Source organism: Rhinopithecus roxellana, chromosome 7, assembly GCF_007565055.1.
Source record: "Rhinopithecus roxellana isolate Shanxi Qingling chromosome 7, ASM756505v1, whole genome shotgun sequence".
NCBI lineage: Eukaryota > Metazoa > Chordata > Mammalia > Primates > Cercopithecidae > Rhinopithecus > Rhinopithecus roxellana.
The window spans coordinates 96457326-96479820 of record NC_044555.1 but is presented as its reverse complement, the minus strand read 5'-3'; the positions used below and the strand labels follow the sequence as shown (position 1 = coordinate 96479820).

The window sequence follows — 22495 nt, the reverse complement described above, 5'->3', positions numbered from 1 at the left end:
GCACTGATCACAGGACAGGGTATCATCTTCTATACTGATGTCTTAAAATCCTGCATGTATATTAGAATATTTGAGGAGCTTTTAATAATGCTGATTACTGGGGTATCAAACTAAAAGCATCTCTTTTTGTTGGTCTGGGTTGGGTTTAGCACTGCTATTTTTGACACTCTTCAGGTAATTCTAATGTGCAGCTGGTGTTGAAAACCCCCACTCTACATTAACAGGACATGGCAGTGTCTTGCTATCTGCTACACCTCTCTGCATCTTGACTTTTATTTCTAATAAAAAATGATTCACTCAATTTTAAGCCCTTTTTTTCACATGAAGGTTGTTACAGGAGCTTAGCTTTCTAGACCTTGTGAAACCAAAGTAGCAAGTATCAGCTTTCCCTGATGCTCAGAAAAATGGCATGACCATAGCTTTCTTGAACTCCATCCTAGAAATGAAGTGACATGGAAAACCATGAAGCCATGGCCGCGTGTGTGAGGGGCCATGTGGGGGGAGGTACAGAGAAGAGAGGAATTGTTTTCTCATCCTCTACCTTTTTGGAAAAAGATACAAGATTTTATACAAAAATAAACTTACAAGGATAATGGGCAGTGCATCTGGGCATAGTATACAAAAACACTGTTGCTTTTACCATATTTATTTAGCAGGCATAGTTATGCTATCCACCCTAGCAGTCCTACTGTTTTAAGTTGAAGCTTTGCCACTTTGCACACCAATAGGTTTTCTGACTAAAATTCACATTCTCTATACTCTACAAACTTTGGTTCTAGATAGCTGGGTGCGTATGTGTCAGGGTGGATGTTTGCGTGTGCATACATGTGAGTGTGTATGTGTAGGTATGTGTTTAAAACTGAATTCTAATGTTCACTTTCTCTGGGGAGCATGTGTCCAGAAAAATAGCCATTTTGAACTAAGACAGGATACAGACATGGACTGTGGAGACACATTATTTACAGTCTTTCCACACACACCTACCACTCCAGTAGTGCCAGCAAAATGATTTTACCATGCACAGTGCACCAGTAATTAACCTGGCATATTTCCTTTGAATTACCCTTGTGTATTCTATACTTGTTTTTCTTAAGTGCCCTTTATAATTCTAAATCATTTTCTTAGTTTAGAAGCATAAAAAATATTGTGTATGACCTGGTTTGCTCATAAAATTGTCATATTTGATATATTTAAAGATGTGATGGCCTGGGGGAGAAAAATAGGAAAATTCAGGGGAGAAACTGAGCAAGTCCTTAGAAACAATTTTTTTCCTCTGGGTCTTCATAGCTCTACTTCACTCAGACGTGCAGACCATAATAATGAACACAGGCTTGGAATATACTCTGAGATCGCTCTAGGGTGACCAGGGCTCAAGATAATTGTAATTTTTAAAAATAGGTTTCACCGTTGTTTGGAACCATCTACAATTCAATTTACTTTATCGCACAAGCCATGAATAATGCTATGAAAGAAAATGGACAGGCTGGTGCTGCCAGCCTGGTTCAGCATTCCAGAAACATGCAGTTCTATGGATTCAACCAGTTGATAAGGACAGATTCAAATGGAAATGGAATTTCAGAATATGTAATCCTGGACACCAACTGGAAAGAATGGGAACTCCATAGCACCTACATTGTGGACATGGAAATGGAGCTGCTACGTTTCGGAGGGATCCCTATTCACTTCCCTGGTGGCAGGCCCCCTAGAGCAGATGCAAAATGCTGGTTTGCAGAAGGGAAGATCTGCCATGGAGGTAAGGAATGGAAAATCCCTAGTAGTCAATTTGGCTCAGCTTGGGTTACAAGGGAACCTCTTTAGGAGAAGGCGTATTTTAATATTGAAACATGCATAAAATCAGTCATTTGCATTCGAGTGACGTACACCTCTTGGCACTCTATCTAGTTAATTTAAAATAATAAGAACAATGAGAGATACTTTGCAGCCCTGAATAATCATCCACAATTTAAAAGCCTCCCCACCACTCTTTTTAAAAAGAATCCCAGTCTTTCCCAAAGAGTTTACTCTAAAAAGAGGAAGACATTAGTCTTCTTCTTACTCTTTTGTAGGCTATGACCTATGATTGTTTCTCCTGCTTTCAAGGTCCCCTATCCATCCCTTGATGTTTCCAAATCCTGCCAATGAGGTCCCACCACAGAAATACCATATCTATACTCTCTCCTCTCTGAACTCCCATTGAAATAAAAGTTTGTGCCTCACAGCTTAGCACAAAATTGCTTTTCAATTGTTTCTTGTGTACTGATTTTGTCTCCACCCCCACTCCCAAATATATTGCTCCTTGAGGGTAGGGACCATAGCTAATAATTTTTATGGTGCCCAACTGCCCAACACAGTAGGTATCCAGTAAATACTTGCAGTTTGATTGACTGGTGGAACTCCTCTAGCTTGTGGAAGAGGGGAAACTTGGTCAAATCTCTGAGAGCCAGAGGGGATCATTGGAAGGACCCATATTATTATGCAACTGTATACCATACTCTTAAAACCAAATGCATCTATTTGAAAGGGGCTTTGATTTCTACTTTGCTTTAGCATGATATATCCAGCTACCTCTTCACTCACATCATATTTCCCTCAAAAATCTTACTAATCTATCCAAATATTTAGATTTTGTGGAGGCTAATTTACATTCTGATGAAAGCACTAATTATCAAAACCAGACTTACCCTCACGCTTGAAGGAGAAGTTCTGTGTTTTTCATCTATAACTTGCAAGGTCTATGGGCTCAGGTGAATTAAAAAGGCCTTTTATTTTATGAAGGCAAGGTAATACTTTCCCTTCACAGGTGAGATAACATATTTATTCTCAAGAACTCTATTGCTGTCCATCTTAAATTAAGGTACTCAAAGTTTTCCATTCGTGGACTTTTTCCTCCAAAGAAACACTCTGGTAAGCCTTAATTCATGTGATTTGTTATTGTCAGAGTGGTGAGTGGTTTTGCTTCAGAACAGTGAAATTGCTTTCTGTGTCCATAAAGTCAACAAGACAGACTGTGCTGAGAAAAAATGGAATTAGGTTAGGTAGATGTGGCTTGATTTTAGAGTCACCAGAAAGCATGAGGAGTCACTCTGCGGTGCCCTTTATTTACTGCCTCTCTCTGATAATGCCATTCTTCCTCTTCCTCTCACTCTCTGCAGGCATCGACGCTGCCTTTGCCATGATGGTCTGCCTTACTTTGCTTATAGCCCTGCTGTCTATTAATGGATTTGCTTACTTTATAAGGTACATTTTTTGTTCTTTTTGTATATAAAAATACAAGCCCATAATAGCCTTGTTAATATTGATTTCCAGGAAGTCCTGTTTCAGTACAATTGCCTCATTACATGACCCACTGATTTTCTTTTTTCCACAGTGGTTTACCATTCCTACAGGCCCCATTTAGAGTGAAGTGTTTTCATGATGCCAAGAATAACTTCCTCAGCTGTGTTGTCAGTGTTGTTGTCTGTGAATAGATCTGGCTCTCAACACAATGGTGAAATAAGAGAACTCGTACTTTAGGGCCTGTGTACTCCCTATCTTTGTTCTCCTTTCTCCTAGCAGAGTCTCCTGTAACCATCTCCTTGCCCAAATGATATGTGATGATAGGGAATGGAATTGAGATATTTTAATGAATTCCAAGAATTAGGCAGACTTTGCTAAAATCCAAGCTCTAGGAATAATGGTATGAACTCATAGGACTATAATGGGGATTAAGTAAACTAAAATAAGTAAAGCACCTAGAACAGTATGTGCTCAATAAATGGTAAAATCTCAACCCCTTCCCAAGACCAAGGAAGTCTCTTGCTGATTGTTGGAAGCTCAGGATCTTCACTTTGATATTCATGCCTTTTGTCCAGGGTATCACATTCCAGATTTCTACCATCTTGCTTCCTTGGGCAAAAGTTATCCTGTCTAATCATCAACATCTTTATTATCATCAAGTTTTGCCTTCCTCCCTCAGATCCCTTAGTACATGACCAAATAATCTAATGAGGTACTACAGAATCAGGGATAAGTGGCTGAAGATGGCCTAACATGACAGCTCTTTCTTATAAACTTTGCATTTTAACACTTGGACCCTCTCCATACTATAACAATTGGAGGAAAGTGAAAAATAAAGTAAATTATAGCCATCTCATTTTCCCATTGCCACCCTGCAAATCACATCATTGTCACCTCTTATTAAGGGTGGTCCTGACAACAATATGGCCTGGATTGGTAGGGAATAGAGTGAGGCTATTTTGTTGAGTTCTATGAAAAAATTTCTATAGTATATTAAATAGCTGTGTGACCTTGGGCAAGCCACCTAACCTTTCTTGGCCAGAATTTTCTCATTTGCACAATGAAGAAATTGGATTAGATGATATTTAAGAGCCTTCCCAGCTCTGATATTTTAATAAGTCTGTGAAATCCTGGATTGAAACCATAACAGGTGTTACTCTTAGTGTTTAAAATGTTGGCATAGCTGTGAAAAACTTCTGTTATCCAATTTCCCCAGTATTAGAAATTTGATAAAGTCACACAGAGTCGTAGGTAGCTTATGAATTGTTAAAACACACTTGATAAAGACACTAGTTCAAAGGAAGTTTTTCTTTTAATTTCTGTAACTGGGATATATTCCTGCTAAGAATAGAAATTCAATATCTTTAACTTAGCTGCTGCCAAAGAATAAAGTATTTAATTAACATCATTAGATACTTAGCAAAAATAAACTCTATCCAATCAAAAAGCTTCCCTGTCTAGAGAGATTTGAGGAGTAACAGACTCTGTCTACCTAATGCCAAAACATCCCATGGCAGTGTGGAAAATGTAGTTACTCAGCTGTTTATGTTACTTGTCAACCCCCCAACTGACAGTTCTCACTCATCTTTCCCACTGTATGGACTGGTTCTTTGGGCTTTGAGTGAGCCTAGTCTGCAATTCTTGGAAAAGGAAGGAAAAAAGAAAAAAAAAAAAAACAGTGGGGAGGGGTTTGTTTGAATCTTGTGGGCTGAAGGGCAAAGATTGGAGAGGAAAATTATTGGAGAGGGACCTGATTAGAGAGGAAAATGATTGGAGAGGAAAATGAGTTTGAGACAATTGGTACTTCAAGTGGTCACAGAAAACTCAGAGATGGGAAAGAGGTACATCATTTCCCAGACTCACTTGGTCCTTGGTTCTTCAGCTAACAAAGCACAAAAGATGCCCCCTCTTTGCTGCCTTCCTCCCTCTCTGCCCACCACGGCTGCAATCAGAAGAGCTGAGCGGCTGATGAGATTCTGTAATAGACGGTGATTACTTGCAGGAGAGTAACTCTCTGTTCCTTCCTTTTCTGTATGTTTTGATTGTTTAAGTTTTTTTTCAGAAAGAAAGACATGCAAAGAACCCAACCACCCCAAAACAAAGGATTCTTTGAACTCCTCCTTTCTCCCTACTCCTCCGGAACCAGATTGCATCGCCTTTCTATAAAGCTCTCCTGTGCTTTGTTATACTAATGATGGTAATGATAATAATGAGCCCTCATACTTTCATAGTGCTTTATGCTTTTCAGAGCACTTTCACATACATTATCTGATTTGATTTTCAAAACAACTCTATAAAGCAGGTAATGCAAGGACTATTATCCTGCTAGATGAGGACACTGAGCCGTGAAGAGGTTAAATTATTTATCCAAGGTCACCTGGACCTGGCTAATTAATGACAGAATCTGCACCACATCCCAGGTATCTGGATTGGGAGTCCAGTTTGCTTTCTACTAGAGTGTACTCTGTAGCATGATTATTTTTACAGGTGTGCCTGTTTTAAGACAATTCACCACACATATGAAACAGATAAGTTAGGGAGTGATGCTTTACTTTGCCAAAAGATTCATGTGCTCTACCCAAGAATCCACTACAGGGCTCTTTTAATTTTCTCTGCAGGGCAGCAGCTCCCACAGTGATAAGGGACATATTTGTTGGCAGACAATTAGAAACACATTAATTGTTTGTTTACAAACCAGTGGAATCACTGAGAAAAACTGAGTTGCTGGTACTTAAAGCTACAGTGACATTGTAAACTTCTTAAAGCAACTTGACAAAGCATTTTGATTCAGTGGTTGTTTTCTCCACGATGGCTCTTGGCTTTAACACATTCCACAGAGTAACCATTATGGGGTTATGGAAAAAGCAAAGCCAAATTGTAGCTGTCAGAGCCCCCAAGACAAAACAACAAAACGAGTATACCGACTAATCAAGACTCCCCCCAGGTCTTCAAGTTGCCCAGTCAGACCTACCTGACTGTGTGAGTACACATCATAAACTCCTATGTGTCTAGTAATTGATTTGTAGAAAATAATTACATTCACTACAAATTAATGGGCATGTTTAGAGAGAATCAGGTTTAAACTGTGTCTGTAATGCTCAGACAAGAGACCAATTCAGTAAAAGAAGAAAACTCAGTCAGCCTACTTGTTTGGAATCATGTAGACAAAGCAACCAACTGATTGAATTTTTCCACTTTTCAACCTGTTGCTTTGGCAACTTTACAAGACAAGCGTCTTATGGGCAGAAATCTGGGCCCACAGCCAGGGAGCAAGGATTCAAGTTCCAGCTCTGCCTCAGGCTAGGGGATCTCATGCCAATTTGCTCAATTTTGTTTTGTTTCTCTAATGTGTTTTTGTCTATAAAATGGAGATTAATGATTCTTGGCCCTGGTATTATCAGGATAAATACTATGGCATATGAGAAAGAGTATTGAGTTCCTTAAATGTATTCAGAAGTGTTGTTAAGAATGTGCCCTTGATGTGGGATCACCATTTTATTAGCCTGAGATACCATTCCCATGTAGTGCCTTCGCACCTCTCTTTTGATGCGTCTTCAAGAGCATTTCAATTTTTCTCTTTTGGTCTTTGTAACTGCAAGTTGTGCGGGCTGGGGTTGCTTCCTTCTTTTCCTGTGGGTACTATGGTAAAAATCCATGTGTGATTATCCTCCCAATTACCTTGTATACCTTGTATATTCTTTAACTGTTATCTTAGGGCAAATTAACCCTGGCTTTGCCAAAACACCCAGTCCCTTGTGACCCTCTGATTTCATGTTTGTTTTAGGCGTCGTATAAATAAAATCCAGTTGATCAAAGGACCCAATAGAATTCTACTGACTTTGGAGGATGTAACGTTTATCAACCCCCACTTTGGCAGTAAGGTAAGGCATATCCTTTTCTTTTGCTGCCCTGTCCAATATGGTAGCCACAAGCCACAGATAATTATTGAGCACTTGACATGTGGCTAGTCTGAATTGTGATATGCTATAAGAGTAAAATACTCAGTGGGTTTAGAAGACAGTACAAAAACATGTAAAATATCTTATTAAATTAAAAAAATATTTAAACAGTTACAAAAGTTAATTAAATGTCAAAATTAAATATTTTAGATATATTGGGTTAAAGTATATTATTAAAGTTAATTTTACCTGTTTCCTTTTATTAATTGTGACTACTAGAAAACTTAAAATTACATATATGGCTCATGTTACATTTTTATTAAATAGTGCAACCTTAGAACATTGTTGTGCAAGTGAATGAGTGCACTTTGAGCAGTAGTTTAGCTTTGACTTTATGTAGTTGTTTGTATATATGGGCTAAACATTTGATGGTAATTTCTTCAAGGGCAGCAATATATCTTTTAAAATGTTAGCCTAACATAATGCTTATAATATAGTAGGTGCTTGTAAAAGTTTGGTGAATTAATCAACTAGTGAAAGAGAGTTGCATTTCACCAAAAGATCTTCACTGGTTGTGATTGTAATGTAATTGGTGATCTTCATTAAAGGCCTGCTACTATGTCCTCCCCTGGGGCTAGGCTTTGTGAAAGATGACATGTAGTCCCAGATTTCAAGAGGATTGCAGTTAAGTTAGAGAGACAAATCATACCATACAAGAGAGACGATGAGCGCCATGTTGTACAAAGAAACTAGAGTGTGGTAGAACTTCAGAGGAGGCAGATCAGTGGAGGGAGACTTTTCAGAAACTCAGCACAAAGACCGAGTCTTAATGAAGGAAGTATAGGATTTGTTTACGTCACAAACTGGTAACCACCTTTGTTTCACCCTCACAGTTATTAAGAAAAAACCCAGAATTTTGAAATTATGAAATTACATATAAAAATCTGGATTTCTGAGTTTTCTTTAAAAGTTGGAAGATCTGTCAACCTTGGATCTCATCCTGACAATTGGCTATAACTCAGTAGTAGTTGTGTTTTGTGGAAAAGGCATGTTCTTTGCAGTTTGATACAATTCCTACCACTCTACATTGTCTTATACTCAGCATATTTCACCTCTTTATATTACCTATCTGGCCCCATAGGTGAGGCATCCTAGGCAGAGGAAACAGCATAAATAGAAGCTTGGAGAAGAGAACATGTGGGGAAGAGTACTGTCAAAGCTAGCTAGTGTGTCTGCTTGTGCTAGTATATGTAGCCACAGTAAAGACACTAGTCTGTAATTTATAGTATGGTAGTGGATGTAGGAAGAGTATACAAACACCTTATATTGTCTTCATGTGCCATTTACTCTTGCTACACAACTGTGCCAGATTTGAGAATTAATTGTTATCTCAGTGACCAAACTGGTCTTTTGCCTGAATGTGAAATTGAAAGGTATTTTTAATTAGTTGGCTGGGTGAGAATGGATTTACATGGTACTACCCTGAGCAGTTGGAGTCAAATTAGTTGTTCAGCTGTTTGATTTAATTTTCAATCATAACCCTAATTCTTACTTGTTTAAATCATCAGATCTTTTCGTAAGGTTGATATTGTGTTCCTGGAAATGTATTGCTGAAAGCCAAAACTGTCACTGTGGCTGAAGCCTACACTCCACCCTTGTGGCATAAAAATTTATTGATATTAGTCCCCATTTTTGGAGCCACCAAAGGACCCTGGGACTCATGGTAGTGGAATTTGTCTGGATTTGCCATACTCAGTATGCCTTGCATAAAATTTCCTGCTTTAAGTAGAAAGTATAGATGTTGAAATACAAGCTCTGAAGCAATCCTAATATATAACCCAATACTAAGAAAAAAGTATTCACTTTTGTGACAAGATGTTTTATCCAGAAATGGATGTTCAGTAGTAAAAGTAGATGATTAGAAATTATTGTCTAAATGTAGCAAAATATAGTAAAGTTTCAGTCAAAAGCAATACACCTATTTGTAAAATCCCCACTTCTTTGGTGGTATCCATGTCAAAATGACAGTTCATATCAATTGCCTAGATGTTTTAGCTCTAACATATCAAAATGATACACATAGCTCAATTTTGGACTGAATGAGGCTTTAATTTGTATAGGATTTGCAATAGTCCAGTATAGTCTATAAGACCTCCACCTATTCCTCCTCTCATTTGTACTGAGACATAAACCATATTTGGGTGACTAAAGCATACCAGGCCTCACAAAATCACCATAAATAGCTGAGCAGTGCTACCTTCAGGTAAACAAAGTACCTAGGGTTTTAAAATCTTGCTCATCCTGATAGTTTTTTTTTTCATTTGTGCATAAATTTTGACATGAGAATAAAACGTCATCACTTTTTACCATATGAGTGAGAAAAATGAATAGTAACAGGGCTATTACTGTTACTAAGGGATTGGTATACTGTTATAAGGGATTGGTAGCCTTATAGTAGGGAATGTTCTTTTGTAAATTAAAAAAAAGATTGTTTTATTTTATTTTATTTTTTTACTATTTTGGCCCAGGTGGAAAAGGATGGCATTACCCTAGAAGAACATAGCTCTTGGCCTCCAGATCCCTTTTGGCATTTGGCTTGTATCAGAGGTTCTGATGGGAAGAGATAGGGGAAGCATACATTTTCCTTAATTGCTGTGTAGTCACAAACTTGCAGCTGGCTGTGCCTAATCAGTCAAGAAGCCAAGCCAAGAATTCCATCCAAATGGAATGTCTGAAAGTGTAAACTCTTAGTGAATATAAAATTAATTCCGTCTAGAAAAATTGGCAGGTCAGGAGAAGTCAGGTTAGGAAAGGAAGTTTTTAGAAGAAAATGAAGCTGAAGTCAAAATGTGTGTGGATTTTGGCAATTCTCTTGCTTTCTCCTTTGCCCTTCACGGAGAGGTCTATATCTCAATATACAGATCCAGGTACTCCTGCTGAGATATGAAAATAAAGAATGAAAGGGAAGTAGATTCCTCCCTGACCTTGCTCTGTTGGGGAGTGTTCAGGTTGATGCTGGGGTTATGTGAAGAGTCAAGTTTTCCATCTTGTCTGAATTTTGAGCTGTTGAGATTTCAGCACATTGGGGGTTGGGTGGAGTTTACCATTGTCTTGGAACTTTGTGATAGTCTTCATAGAAGGAGCTTAACTCTGGGCTAACTCAGCTGTAATCTTTAGTTGATCAAAGACTATTAAGGGGTAGAGTGTTGGGAAGTAGTTAAGATTAATTTTTATTGGCAAGCAAAGTAAAATAAAGCATAATGTAGTTGTACAGAGAGCACAGGACCAGATATAACACCAAGATTCTTGTCCCAGTCCCTATGTACCTCTCTGGGATTTTGTTTCCTAATTATGAAACAAGGATGTTGGAGTTGAGGGTGGGGGCACTCCTAGACAATACCAAAATGTAACTGCTAGCTGTGGATTGCTTTAATTCTAAGAAAGGCACATTTGGAGGTATGGAGAATATGAGGAACCTGTTGATTTATATGTCTTCATGTGAAATAAGTCTACTGGTTCAATTGAAGATACAGAGGTTCAATTTTAAAGGTTAACACAGATTGCAGGTAACTCTTCCTCTTGTCATTCAACTGTGCAGTTCCCAGCCCTTTCCTACCAGACTTATGTGTGCAAGTTCAAAAATCAAGGAATAGAGAATTTGACCCATTTAAGCATCAGACTCATAAATTATATATAGGCATGTGATCTGCTCACTCTCTACTATTATTGCTTTCTGGGATCCCTCTGCCATTAATTTTACCTGCACAAAGAAGGATGCCATTCAGGATAGTATCACAAAAAGAGCCACTCCTGAGAGTCAGCAAGGTGGGATGCTGTCCTAGGTCTGCTATTGACTTTTTTTAATGTTAGATTTTTATAAACAATAATTCTTGTAACTAAATAATTGACTAGCTGTATGATATTAGGAAACTTATTTTATCTTTTTTTGGTCTTACTTTTTTGTCTATAAAGTGAGGGTCCCAGATTAAATTATGACTGGCATTCTTTCTTGCCCCCATCTATAATTTTAATCTTCTCTAGGAGATGGAAGCACCTTTATAATTTTTTGGTGCTACATGGTGGTTAAACAAGGTACCAACCCTGAACTAAAAAAAATAAAAGTTCAGAAGGATAGGGAAAATCAATCAACCTCATGTTTACAGGGTTCAACTCATATGGTTCTTTTCTTAGGAATAAAAAAGAAAATTCAGATAAGCTCTGTGCTAAATCATGAGTATTTTGTTCATAACTTTTCTTTCCTAATCCTTTCACAGAGAGGAAGTCGTGCCAGTGTGAGCTTCCAGATTACCTCAGAGGTCCAAAGTGGGAGGTCCCCAAGACTCTCCTTTTCTTCCGGGAGTCTAACTCCAGCTACCTATGAAAACTCCAACGTAGCGATTTATGAGGTAAGATATTTAACAGCTGTCTAATCTACTGCTTTCTTGGATTTTAAAATGAGGCAATGATTTAGTAATTAGTCTTTGGGTAAAAATACTGGGGCTTTTGGCAAGTCTTTCCAGTTTGGTGTCTGTGTTTGCTTATGGACTTGTTTAGTTGACATTCTTGGCAATTATTTTCCTCAGCAACAAATCTACTTATTTATAACTTCACTGATCTTTCAACTCCATATATTTACTATGCATGTAGAAGAAAGTTCTTGAGACCCAAACATTTAAATATGTCACTCACTCCAGAAGATATATAGATAATAATAGAAGAAATGACTCCCTGAGTCTATTGTTTGTAATGAGATGTCTAGAGACATGCGTGTGCATGGCAGAGTTTGGGGTACCCTTCTCTTCAAATTCTAGTTGTTCTTCCTGTACTTGTTATCCTCTGATATTGAGACTTTAAAAATTATTCAGTTATTTATTTTTCTTCACCTGTTCTGCCTCTTGGAGTAACAAGTTACTTTCTGCTGCTGAAAATAGAAATCCTTTTCATTCCACTGAGGTTTCTGTCTTTCAAGCTTTAAGAGGCCACCCTGTACCACCTGATCTAAGATACTAGAATTTGGCAACCAGAACAAATCTTGCATCAGAGAGATGAACTGTTTCTTCTCAGCATGAATAAGTTAAGCAGGGGGTAAAAGGGAAACTAGACTGCCTTTCTGTTCCTTCTAAGTGAGGCCTTCTCAGTGTGGTTTCCTTGTTTTGTTTGAAGATACTCCCAAGAGCAGCAAACACTCAACTTCAACAGTAACTACAAAGAAAGTCCAAAACAGGACAGAATGAGTTTTTAGATTGTCAACCACATTGGATTTTTCAAATGAATACTCTTCTCCATTAGATAAATAATTGACAGGGACCTTACTATGGTTTGAATGTGTCCCTCTCAAAATTCAGGTGTTGAAACTTAATGGCCAATGTGATGGTATAAATAGATGGGGCCTTTAGAAGGTGATTAGGCCATGAAGGCTCCTCTCTCATCAATTGAATTAAAGCCCTTATAGAAGAGGCTTCATGCTGTGTTTGGCTAATTTGCCCTTCCACATTCTGCTCTGGGAGGACACAGCATTCCTCCCTTCTGGAGGGTGCAGAAACAAGGCACCATCTTGGTAGCAGAGAGCAGCCTTCACTAGACAGCCAAACCTGTTGGTGCCTTGATCTTGGACATCCCATCCTTCAGAACTGTAAAAAATAATTTTCTGTTCTTTATAAATTACCCAATATTAACAGACTAAGACAGAAATTGGTACCAGAGCAGTGAGTTGTTACAAAAAAAATACCTAAAACTGTGGAAGTCGCTTTGGAACTGGGTAATGGGGAGAGGCTGGAACACTTTTGAAGGGAGTGCCAGAAAAAGTCTTGATTGCTGAGAATGGAGTGTTAAGGGAAATTCTGTTGAGGATTTGGAAGAAGAGATGAACTGTATGGAAAGCCTGATTTTTCTTAGAGATTACTTAAGTGGTCGTGAGCAGATCGACCACACTGGTAAAAATATGTACGTTAAAGACCGTTTTGAGGAAGTCTTAGATGGAAATGAGGAACGAAGTTGGAAAAGAAGCCATTCTTTTTATAAATTGGCAAAGAGCTTGGCTGAATTATGTCCATATTCTAGGACCCTGTGGAAGGTAGAATTCGTGAGCAATGAATGAGGATTTTTGGTGGAAGAAATCTCTAGACATTTAAGCATTCAGGGTGCTGCATGGCTTTTCTTAACTGCTTATAGTAAGATGCAAAAAGTGATAAATGACTTAAAGACAGAATGTATTTTTTTTTTTTAAAACAAGGGAAACAGAACATATAGAGTTGTAAAATTCTCAGCCTTGCCATGTGAAGAATGAAAAAAGCATGTTTAGGAGAGAAAACCAAGAGTGTGACAAAAAAAAAAAAAAAAAAAAAAAAAGTTTGCTAAGGAGATTGGTATGGATAGAAGGAAGCCAGATGCTATTCATCAAGATGACGGGAGAGTGGGAGAATGACCCCAAAGACACTTTGGGATCTTCAAAGCTGTCATGCCCTTTACAGGCCCAGAGAGCCAGGGCCTTGAGCGTCGAACTGGTTTCAAAGTAGAGGCCCAGGACACTGATGCGGTCCAGGGCACCTGTGAGATGCCAGGGCTTGCTGCCTGGGGCTGACTCAAATCTCTGCTTCCCATATTTCAGTGCAGGGCTCTTTGACCTTCCCAGTTGTGACTCAGGTGGTCCAAGGTGTGGCTTGGCCTACTGCTCTGGAAGATGCAAGCCATAAATCTTGGTAGTATCCATGTGGTGCCAACTTTGCAGGCTCTCAGAGCGCAAGAGGTATGGAGGCATGGATACATCCGTCTAGATTTCAAAGGATGTCTTGGACAGCTTCAGCACCCAGGCAGAGACTTGCCACAGGGGCAGGGCCACTGCAGAGAGTCCCCACTGGAACAATACCCAGTGAAACTGTGGGATCTGGGCCACCACAAAGCATCCTTACTAGGGCAATACTCAGCAAAACTGTGGAGTCAGGGCCGCCACAAAGATCCTCCAGTAGCATAGTGCTTAGTGGGGCTTTGGTGCACGGCCACCCTTGACACCCCAGACCTGTAAAGCCACCAGAATGCAACACCAGTCTGGGAGAGCTGCAGTCATACTGACTCCAACCTGTGAGAGCTGTGGCATGGGTTGCACCCAGTTAAGCCATGAAGGTGGAATCCACTGGGGCCTTGGGGGCCCAACACCCACCCCAATGTGTCTGGGAATTGGAACATGGAGTCAAATATTATTCTCAAGACTTAAGACTTAATGTTGTTTGTTTTGTTGGATTTTGGACTTACTTTGGACCTGTTACCTCTTTCTTCTTGCCTACTTCTCACTTTTGGAATAGAAATGTCTATCTTGTGCATATCCCACCATTGTATTTTGGAAGCATATGATTTGTTTGATTTCACAGATTGATGTGATGATATTAAGAGCTAATTAGGACACAAGGGCTTCTCCTTTGTGAACGATATTAAGGCTCTTATAAAAGAGGCTTAATGCAGCCTTCAGCTAGCTTGCTATTCTGTGTTCTGCCATGTGAAGACATAGTGTTCCTCCTCTTGGGAGGATGCAGCAACAAGGCATCATCCTGAAAGCAGAGAGCAGACCTCACCAGACCACCATACCTGCTGGTACCTTGATCTTGGACATCCCAGCCTCCAGAACTATGAGAAATATATTCCTCTCTTTATAAATTACCCAGTCATAGGAATTCTGTTATAGCAGCACAAATGGACTATAGGCCTTCCACACCAACATTAGCATGGTGTATGTTTGTTCAGTCTATGTGAGGGCTTTGACTTAAATTAGTGGCAGAAACCTCTGGATCTTGCTTTGAACTTAATTCAATCAAAGAGGAGAACCGCTTCAAATGTAAACTTGAGGTATTGGGGAATTGTCAGCTCTACTCTCTCAAAGACCTAAGATAGAGTAACCAGATGGCTTTTGAATGTCAAATGGAATGAACTGATGGCTTTAGAAATGTATTGACACCTCTGGGATTCTGAAGTAAATCTCCATAACCTTGGTTTTTATATGTAAAATGAAGGGTTGAACTAAATTCTCAACCTTGGTTGCTTACTGAAATCTCCTTGGGGAAATTTAAGAAATACCTGCTCCCAGTCCCCACCCTCAGCAATTCTGATTCAGTTGGCATGAGGTGGGGCCAGGTATTGGTATTTTTTAAAAGTTCTCTGATATGTGCAGCCTGGGTTGAGAATTGCTGGTCTAACAGAACTCTAAGGCCTTTTCTGGCTGAATATGCTATCATTCTCTGATTCTGTGGAATAATTTATGTGTTAAATTGTGGTATGTTTTATTTGGTGGGGCTGGAAGGTTATAGTGTAGAATTGAGAAGGGGAAAAAATTAACATCTATATGTAACCGGCCTTTAGCAGTCTGTCAGGTATTTTCTCATTTTGGAAGGAGGCAGAGAGCTAAGAATGACTATTGGTCAGTCAGATCATGAGTGTTTTTAAATGTTGTAGGCCAAATGGGGACTTTATTTTTACAAAAGGAGGGTGTTATGAGTATAATACCTACACGGTGAAGTCAATATTAGGCTGATGGCACGGTGTGAAGGAAGGCAGCTGAGGCTAGAAAACTGCCCTGACTAAAGAGGACTGACTGAAGAGGTTAAAGAGGACTCAAAGAGGGGACATAAGCCAATAGAATTAACCGATGAAACAAAGACATAGTGTGTCTTCTGAAACAGTACTCTATTAGGAATGTTTTAAAGAAGACTCGTTGTCTAGTTTCTGTTTAAAATAAATCAGATTTTCATAAGAATTGTCATTGGAAGACCTGGAATTTCCAGATAAGGTGCCTGGAGTAGCAGATATCTAATAGCAAAAGACAAGTTTCCCTAGGACATGCTATCACATTGTACTACACTCACAAATTCACACTTTATTTTACACACAGATGCATAACCTTTGGAATTGTGTGGGAAAATCAGCCCTTATTTCACAGATAGCCTTTGAAATGTGAAAGGAAAGCAGATGAGCTGACTGCCAGGCAGAAAGAGCTGTGAATGGCAGATGCAGTGGGGACATGTCATGATCTGCTCTAATAGTTATAGTCTGGGTGAGACAAGGTGTGGTGGGCAGCAGTGTAACCCTGACACATTCAGAGAGAACCCACTGAATTCATCTTCCCTCTTCATTTTCTGACTACTTTGTCCCCTTTGCTTCTCCCTGTGTTTTCCTCTTTGTCTCATCTTTCTCTCTCTCTATTCATCTTTCTTTCTCAGAGCATTTTTTCTGTCTTCTCACTTTCTATATCCCTTGTAACTCTCTCCCTGCCCCCTCCCCCCTCCCTTCCGTCAACCATCTTTTCTTTCTTATCACAGAATCACAGATCATCAGAGCTAAAAAAAATCATCTAGTAAGTCCAGAAATCATCTAGTAAGTCCTAAGGAATCATCTAGTAAGTCCAGCTTTATCAGTGAGGAAACTGAGGCTCAGGCAGATTGAGTGGCTGTTCTAAGGCCACCCTTGAGTTTGAAGCAGAGCCAGGTCTAGGATCTAGTGCTCTTTCCCCTTATTAATACACCATGGCTTTAGTTCAAAACTGATGGACATTAAATTACTTCTAAAAAGTTCAGTGAATAGAGTTTGATGTTTCTTGCTCTTAATTAAAAAGTGAGTGATGAGTGAAGTATTTTATCATTCTCTCTTAGAAGAAAAAAACAAAACAAATAGTGCATGTGTGGTGAAGATAAAACTTGCCCATTTCCTCCCTTTTCCTCATTATTCATGAAGTAGAATGCACACAGACTCAAAAATTTGCTTACAAACTTTATGAGAATTATTTAAATCTTAAAACAAACACACAAAAATCTCCCAAACCAAAGAAACCCCAACGAGAGGAAAGAGCAACAAAGTAGGAGATGGAAGACCTTGGGTCAGTTGTGGCTCTGTTACTACCTAGTTTTCTGACCTTGGAATAGTCACTTAATCTCTTAAGTTTTCAGTTTCTTTATCAAAATATGAAGGGATTGTGTTAGGGATGCCTATGACCCTTTCCAGCTCTCACATTTGTTAATTTGGCAGGAAGAAGCTCTGCTTAGCTGCTGGTGGCAGTTAATAAGCCAGACAGAAGGCTAGCCCATGTTTGCAATAGGGCTGGCTCTAGGAAGAAGGTATGGGGTACTAGGTATGAGGCAGAGTCAGGACTGTGAGTACTGATGTTCAGGTTGTGCTCTGCAAAAGGGGAACTACATCTAAGAGGGTAATATTCACATTGTAACATATGCCAACTTATGTGTGAGTGGTACCAAAGTGGGCACAGAGATTCTGGCTTCCCAGCCTAGTTCTGGAATGAGGTGGTAGAAGAGCCTTCTCACATCTACATCTATACTGGCACTCCCAGCTATGCACATACACAGTCACTGGTAAACTCATGTGTAGCTGGGTATGTACTATCTTGACTATTTTCCAGAAGTTTCTTGAGGTTGCTTTTCTCTCCTGCCTAATATTCTCAGAGGACCAATTTCGACTTCTCACCCCCACTCCTAATGCCTGACTGCAAAGCTGACAAAGAGGCCTCACTGGGCAGATAGAATTTGGTGATGTGCAGAGCATCCATGCTGCTAGTGGAATGTGCTCCCTGGTGTCTGGGGGATGTGTCCATAAGTGAGAGTATGGTATGTGTATGTATACAGCCAGGGTGTGCTGCCTAATATCACAGGGCTGCCACAGGCTGTATGATAATATACTCACAAAGTTAAGATTTTTTAAATTTGAGAGAAAATACCCTTTCTAACTAGCACAAAAGTGCCATAGTGGCTAGCAGTGACCATGGGCTCAGTAACATAACTGCAAAGGTGCCGGGAAGGCTTTTTTGTTCACTAGTCTTTCCCACACATTGGTTGATTCTATAAATTTTCAGTTAGAGTTTTATTCTTTCAGCTTAATATTTAGCCTTTGGTCCCTCTAAAGGGCAAAGTTCTCTGAAGGATAAAACTTCAAGCTTGTGTCAGGCCCTCCTGACTTCTGTGAACGAGTTTTAGATCCCTGACTGAGAGCAGATTTTGATGAAAGAAACTTAGTAAGAGGTAAATGAAGAGAGTATGAGTGAGGGGAGTTCCATAAATATGAGGAAAAGGCAAAGGCTGGGATGGTGGATCAAAACTTTCACCTGTATTAGAGTCACGTGGAGGACTTGTTAAAACACAGATTGCTGGACCTCACCCTATGATTTCTGATTTCATTAAGTGTTGGGTGGGGCTTGAGAACTGGCCTTTCTAACCAGTTTCCAGGTGATGCTAATGCAGTTGGTCCAGGGACCACACTTGGAGATTTAGTGGATGGAATGCTTTGACCATTCTGCTGCAGGCAGGCACTGATCCGGAACTACCCTTCTGAACTCTCTGGGAACTGAGCCTGGCCAGTGCATTTGTTGGGTTTTGTTTGTTTGTTTGTTCGTTTTTTCCAGTTGCTGAAGGTCTCAGAGGGCTATTTCTTAGTTAAAGGGCTTTGAGCTCCTTGGGTAGTAAATGATAATACAAAGTGCTGGCAAGTAACTCAGAAGCCTGCAGCTTCCATTAGCCTTTGCCTCTGGCAGGTTTCCAGATGCACTGCCATAGCCAGATATATTCCTTAATAAGAGAGTGGTTACACTCTTTTTTTTTTTTTTTTTTTTTTTTTTTAGACAGAGTCTCGCTCTGTTGCCCAGGCTGGAGTGCAGTGGCGCCATGTCCACTCACTGCAAGCTCCGCCTCCCAGGTTCACACCATTCTCCTGCCTCAGCCTCCTGAGTAGCTGGGACTAAGGCGCCCGCCACCACGCCCAGCTAATTTTTTTGTATTTTTAGTAGAGATGGGGTTTCACTGTGTTAGCCAGGATGGTCTCGATCTCCTGACCTCGTGATCTGCCCGCCTTGGCCTCCCAAAGTGCTAGGGTTACAGGCATGCACCCGGCCTGGTTACACTCTTTTATTTTTGGAATTTGACTTCACAGAGCTCTCTGCTTTATTATCTCTACTTGATGACAAGTTGGTGCAGCCTGAAATGGAATCTCCAGGCTATAGGTAATGGATGTGAAAGCACTTTGAAGAGTAGAGAGAATTGGGCAAATGTAAGGCATTATTACTATTATGGAGAAGAAAGAATCTATATTTGTATTTTTTTAAATTTGGGTTGGATGGAAACTAAATAGGGCTTTATGACTGATGAATCCTTGAGGCTATGCACATAGAAAAAAATTATCAGGCGCTGGTGTTGAAGTGAAAACAATAAAATAATTGTTGTTCTTAACTTGACAGAAGCCTTAAAATAGCAGTTTTTTACTTAATAAGTCAGAAATAGACTTTTGGAAGACTCTGGATTACTCACATTACTATGGTAGTACATTGAGCATTCAAATAAGAAATGTTTAATCTAGATTTAAGCCAATTGGATTATGACTAAAGCATAAGACAACCCCCCCCCATACACACACACAAATGGCCTGTCCCACGAGAGAAAAATGGATCAAGGTAAATGCAGGAAACATTTGCTGCACTACATCTCCCACCCTACGTTTCCCTCCACAGACGCCTCAAGGCAGTGGGAATTGCAACCACTAACCATCACCATTAATCGCGGGGAAACTGGTGCTATATCACTTAGCTATGAAAAAGTGAAATGACCTAGAACTTCCTGCAGTTAGTTAAGAAAGGCTTTGCAAAGAGTGGTATCATTCCTTTTCTGGAGTCTACATACCTGCAATTGTTTCCCTGTCTTGAGAAACTGTAATTTTTAAGTTTAACTTATGTGCATGACCTCATTTCAGCTCAGAATACAGAATGTCTGTGAGGTGGAGGGTGGGAGAGAAGGAAAATGTCTATTTGGATTGCTGGTGTAGCTATAAACCCTTTATGTGGAAGGGACATTTTTCTAAAACTGCTGGGAACTAAGTTTAACCACTATTCATTCTCCTCCTTTTCTTTCTAGGGTGATTGGGTGTGGCTGAAAAAGTTCCCCCCTGGAGATTTTGGAGACGTTAAGTCCATCAAGTCAAGAGCAAGTGATGTGTTCGAAATGGTATGAGAAACCTTCATTTATGTAAATTCCCACTAAAATCAATCTGTTCTCCAAAGTAACTAACATCAGAGCTGTTTAGGAAGACCCCTTAACAAATCAGTTCAGGGAAACTGCAGGGTTGCTACTGGGTTGGCATGATCATATTATGCAATGGCAAAGGTATGTGCTCTGGAGTCAGAGACATGAAGCACTCAAATCTCAGCTCTACCATGTAAGAGCTGTATTAACTTGGGCAAGTCATCTAAACTCCCTAAGCCTTAGTTTCCTTATTTATAAAAGGGTTATATTAATGTCTACCCTTTAGGTTGGATGAGGATTTAAAGAGACAATACATGTAAAGCATCTTGTGCATTTCCTGGCGCATAGCTTTAGTTACAAGTGGTAACTATTATGATTATTATCAAGTAAATATCCCATAATCATTCCAAATCTTCATTTTCCAGTCACCTGGTCATTTCTATTTCAAAAGTGGTTATTTCCCTAATCCCACTAATTATGTTCAAGGAGACCTTGGATGGCTTGCTTAAGAAAGCAGCCTGTAGATAAGGCAAGGATACTGATGATCCTTCCTAAGCCATTTAAAAATCTTGGCTCCTCCTTGGACTGAGTCCATACAAGACTTGTGAATACTATCTTGGGTTCCTTCAGGTTCTTGAAAGTGGGATTTTAAAAGGCAATCATAGATTGCTGTACATTTATGAAGCGGGCCATTTCAAATCATTCCAACAAATCTGAATGAGGCAACTACTATTTCCAGAGCACTGAACAAGTGGGAAAACAAAGGAAATGGAACAAGTGAGAAAACAGGACATGTCCTGGAGGTTAGGAAGAGATGTTATGATTTGGTATTTTTCTTTTTTTTTTTTTTTGAGATGGAATTTTGCTCCTGTTGCCCAGGCTGGAGTGCAATGGCATGATCTCAGCTCACTGCAACCTCTGCCTCCCAGGTTCAAGGCGATTCTCCTGAGTAGCTGGGATTCTCCTGAGTGTAGTTGAGTACTCAGACTCCTGAGTAGCTGGGATTACAGGCACCCACCACCACGCCCGGCTAATATTTTATATTTTTAGTAGAGACAGGGTTTCACCATGTCGGTCAGGCTGGTCTGGAACTCCTGACCTCAGGTGATCCTCCCGCCTCAGCCTCACAAAGTGCTTGGATTACAGGCGTGAGCCATCATGCCCAGCCAATTTGGTATTTTTCATACATGTGATTGTAATGCCCGGAGATGAAGGCAAGATAATGAGACATGAGTACAGAAGGGGGATCAAGGTCAGAACTAAAATAGACAATTCTACACTGGTTTGATAATCCAGGATGCTAAACAGAAATCTAGGTCCAAATTATGGAGCCAAAACAGGCCAAACCTGGGACAGCTGATACACTAGAAGTATTGACTCAAGGTAGAGTGTGTCCATGACATCTTTTTTGGGGTAGCTTTTAATTTTGACATAATTTCAAACCTACAAAAAGCTTTAAGAATAATTCAAAGATTCAGCAATTATTTACATTTTACCTAGTTGCTTTTTATTATCTATTTATATATTTATGTACATTATTTTTCTGAGCCATTTGAGAGTAAGTTGTAGACCCTATGCCCTTTTACCTCTAAACACTTCAGTGTGTACTTCCTAAAAACACTACAGTATAATGATCAAAATCAGAAAATTTAACATTGCTACAACACTATTATCTAAACTACTTCCCATATTCTAATTTTACTAATGGTCTTATACAGTACAGCTAATATTCCCACAGATCAGTTTCTAATCCAGACTCACACATTTAGTTGGCTGTTGTATCTTTTTAGTTGCTTTTAATCTGTAACAGTTTCTCAGATTTTCTTTGTTTTTCTTCATCTTTATATTTTTGCTGAATTCAGATCAATTATTTCATGGACTGTCCCTCAATTTGAGTTTGCCTGTGTTTCTCAAGATTGATTTAAACTGTGCATCTTCAGCCAGAATACTACAGAAGTTATGTGTCTTTTTCAGTGTACTTTATCAGGAGGCACTTTATGAGGATGATGTTGATCATCCCATTATTGGTGATGTTAACCTGATTACTTAATTTAGGTGCTGTCTGCCAAGTTCCTCCACTGGAGAGTAACTGGTTTTATCTTATTGTAATTAATATATAATATTGGAAGAGATACTTTAATCTATGTAAATATCCTGTTCTTCGTCAAAGTTTTACCCAATAATTTTGACATCCATTGATAAATGTCATATTCCATCATTGTTTCTACATTTACTGGTTGACATTTTATTATAAGAAAGAAGCTTCTCTTCTTCCTCATTTATTTATTCATTCATTTATTTATATCAGTGTGCACATATGGGTTT

General features: G+C 39.4%; 1 protein-coding gene across 1 annotated transcript in view; it reads left to right on the top strand.

The window, feature by feature from the left end:
* Positions 1–22495, top strand: part of GUCY2F (guanylate cyclase 2F, retinal) — a 112479-nt gene that overhangs the window by 26368 nt on the left and 63616 nt on the right. Inside the window, exons 4-8 of the mRNA XM_030934485.1 lie at positions 1399–1753; positions 3153–3237; positions 7061–7157; positions 11450–11581; positions 20063–20152. Coding sequence (XP_030790345.1) covers positions 1399–1753; positions 3153–3237; positions 7061–7157; positions 11450–11581; positions 20063–20152 — 759 coding nt within the window. The remainder of the gene's footprint in view (positions 1–1398; positions 1754–3152; positions 3238–7060; positions 7158–11449; positions 11582–20062; positions 20153–22495) is intronic.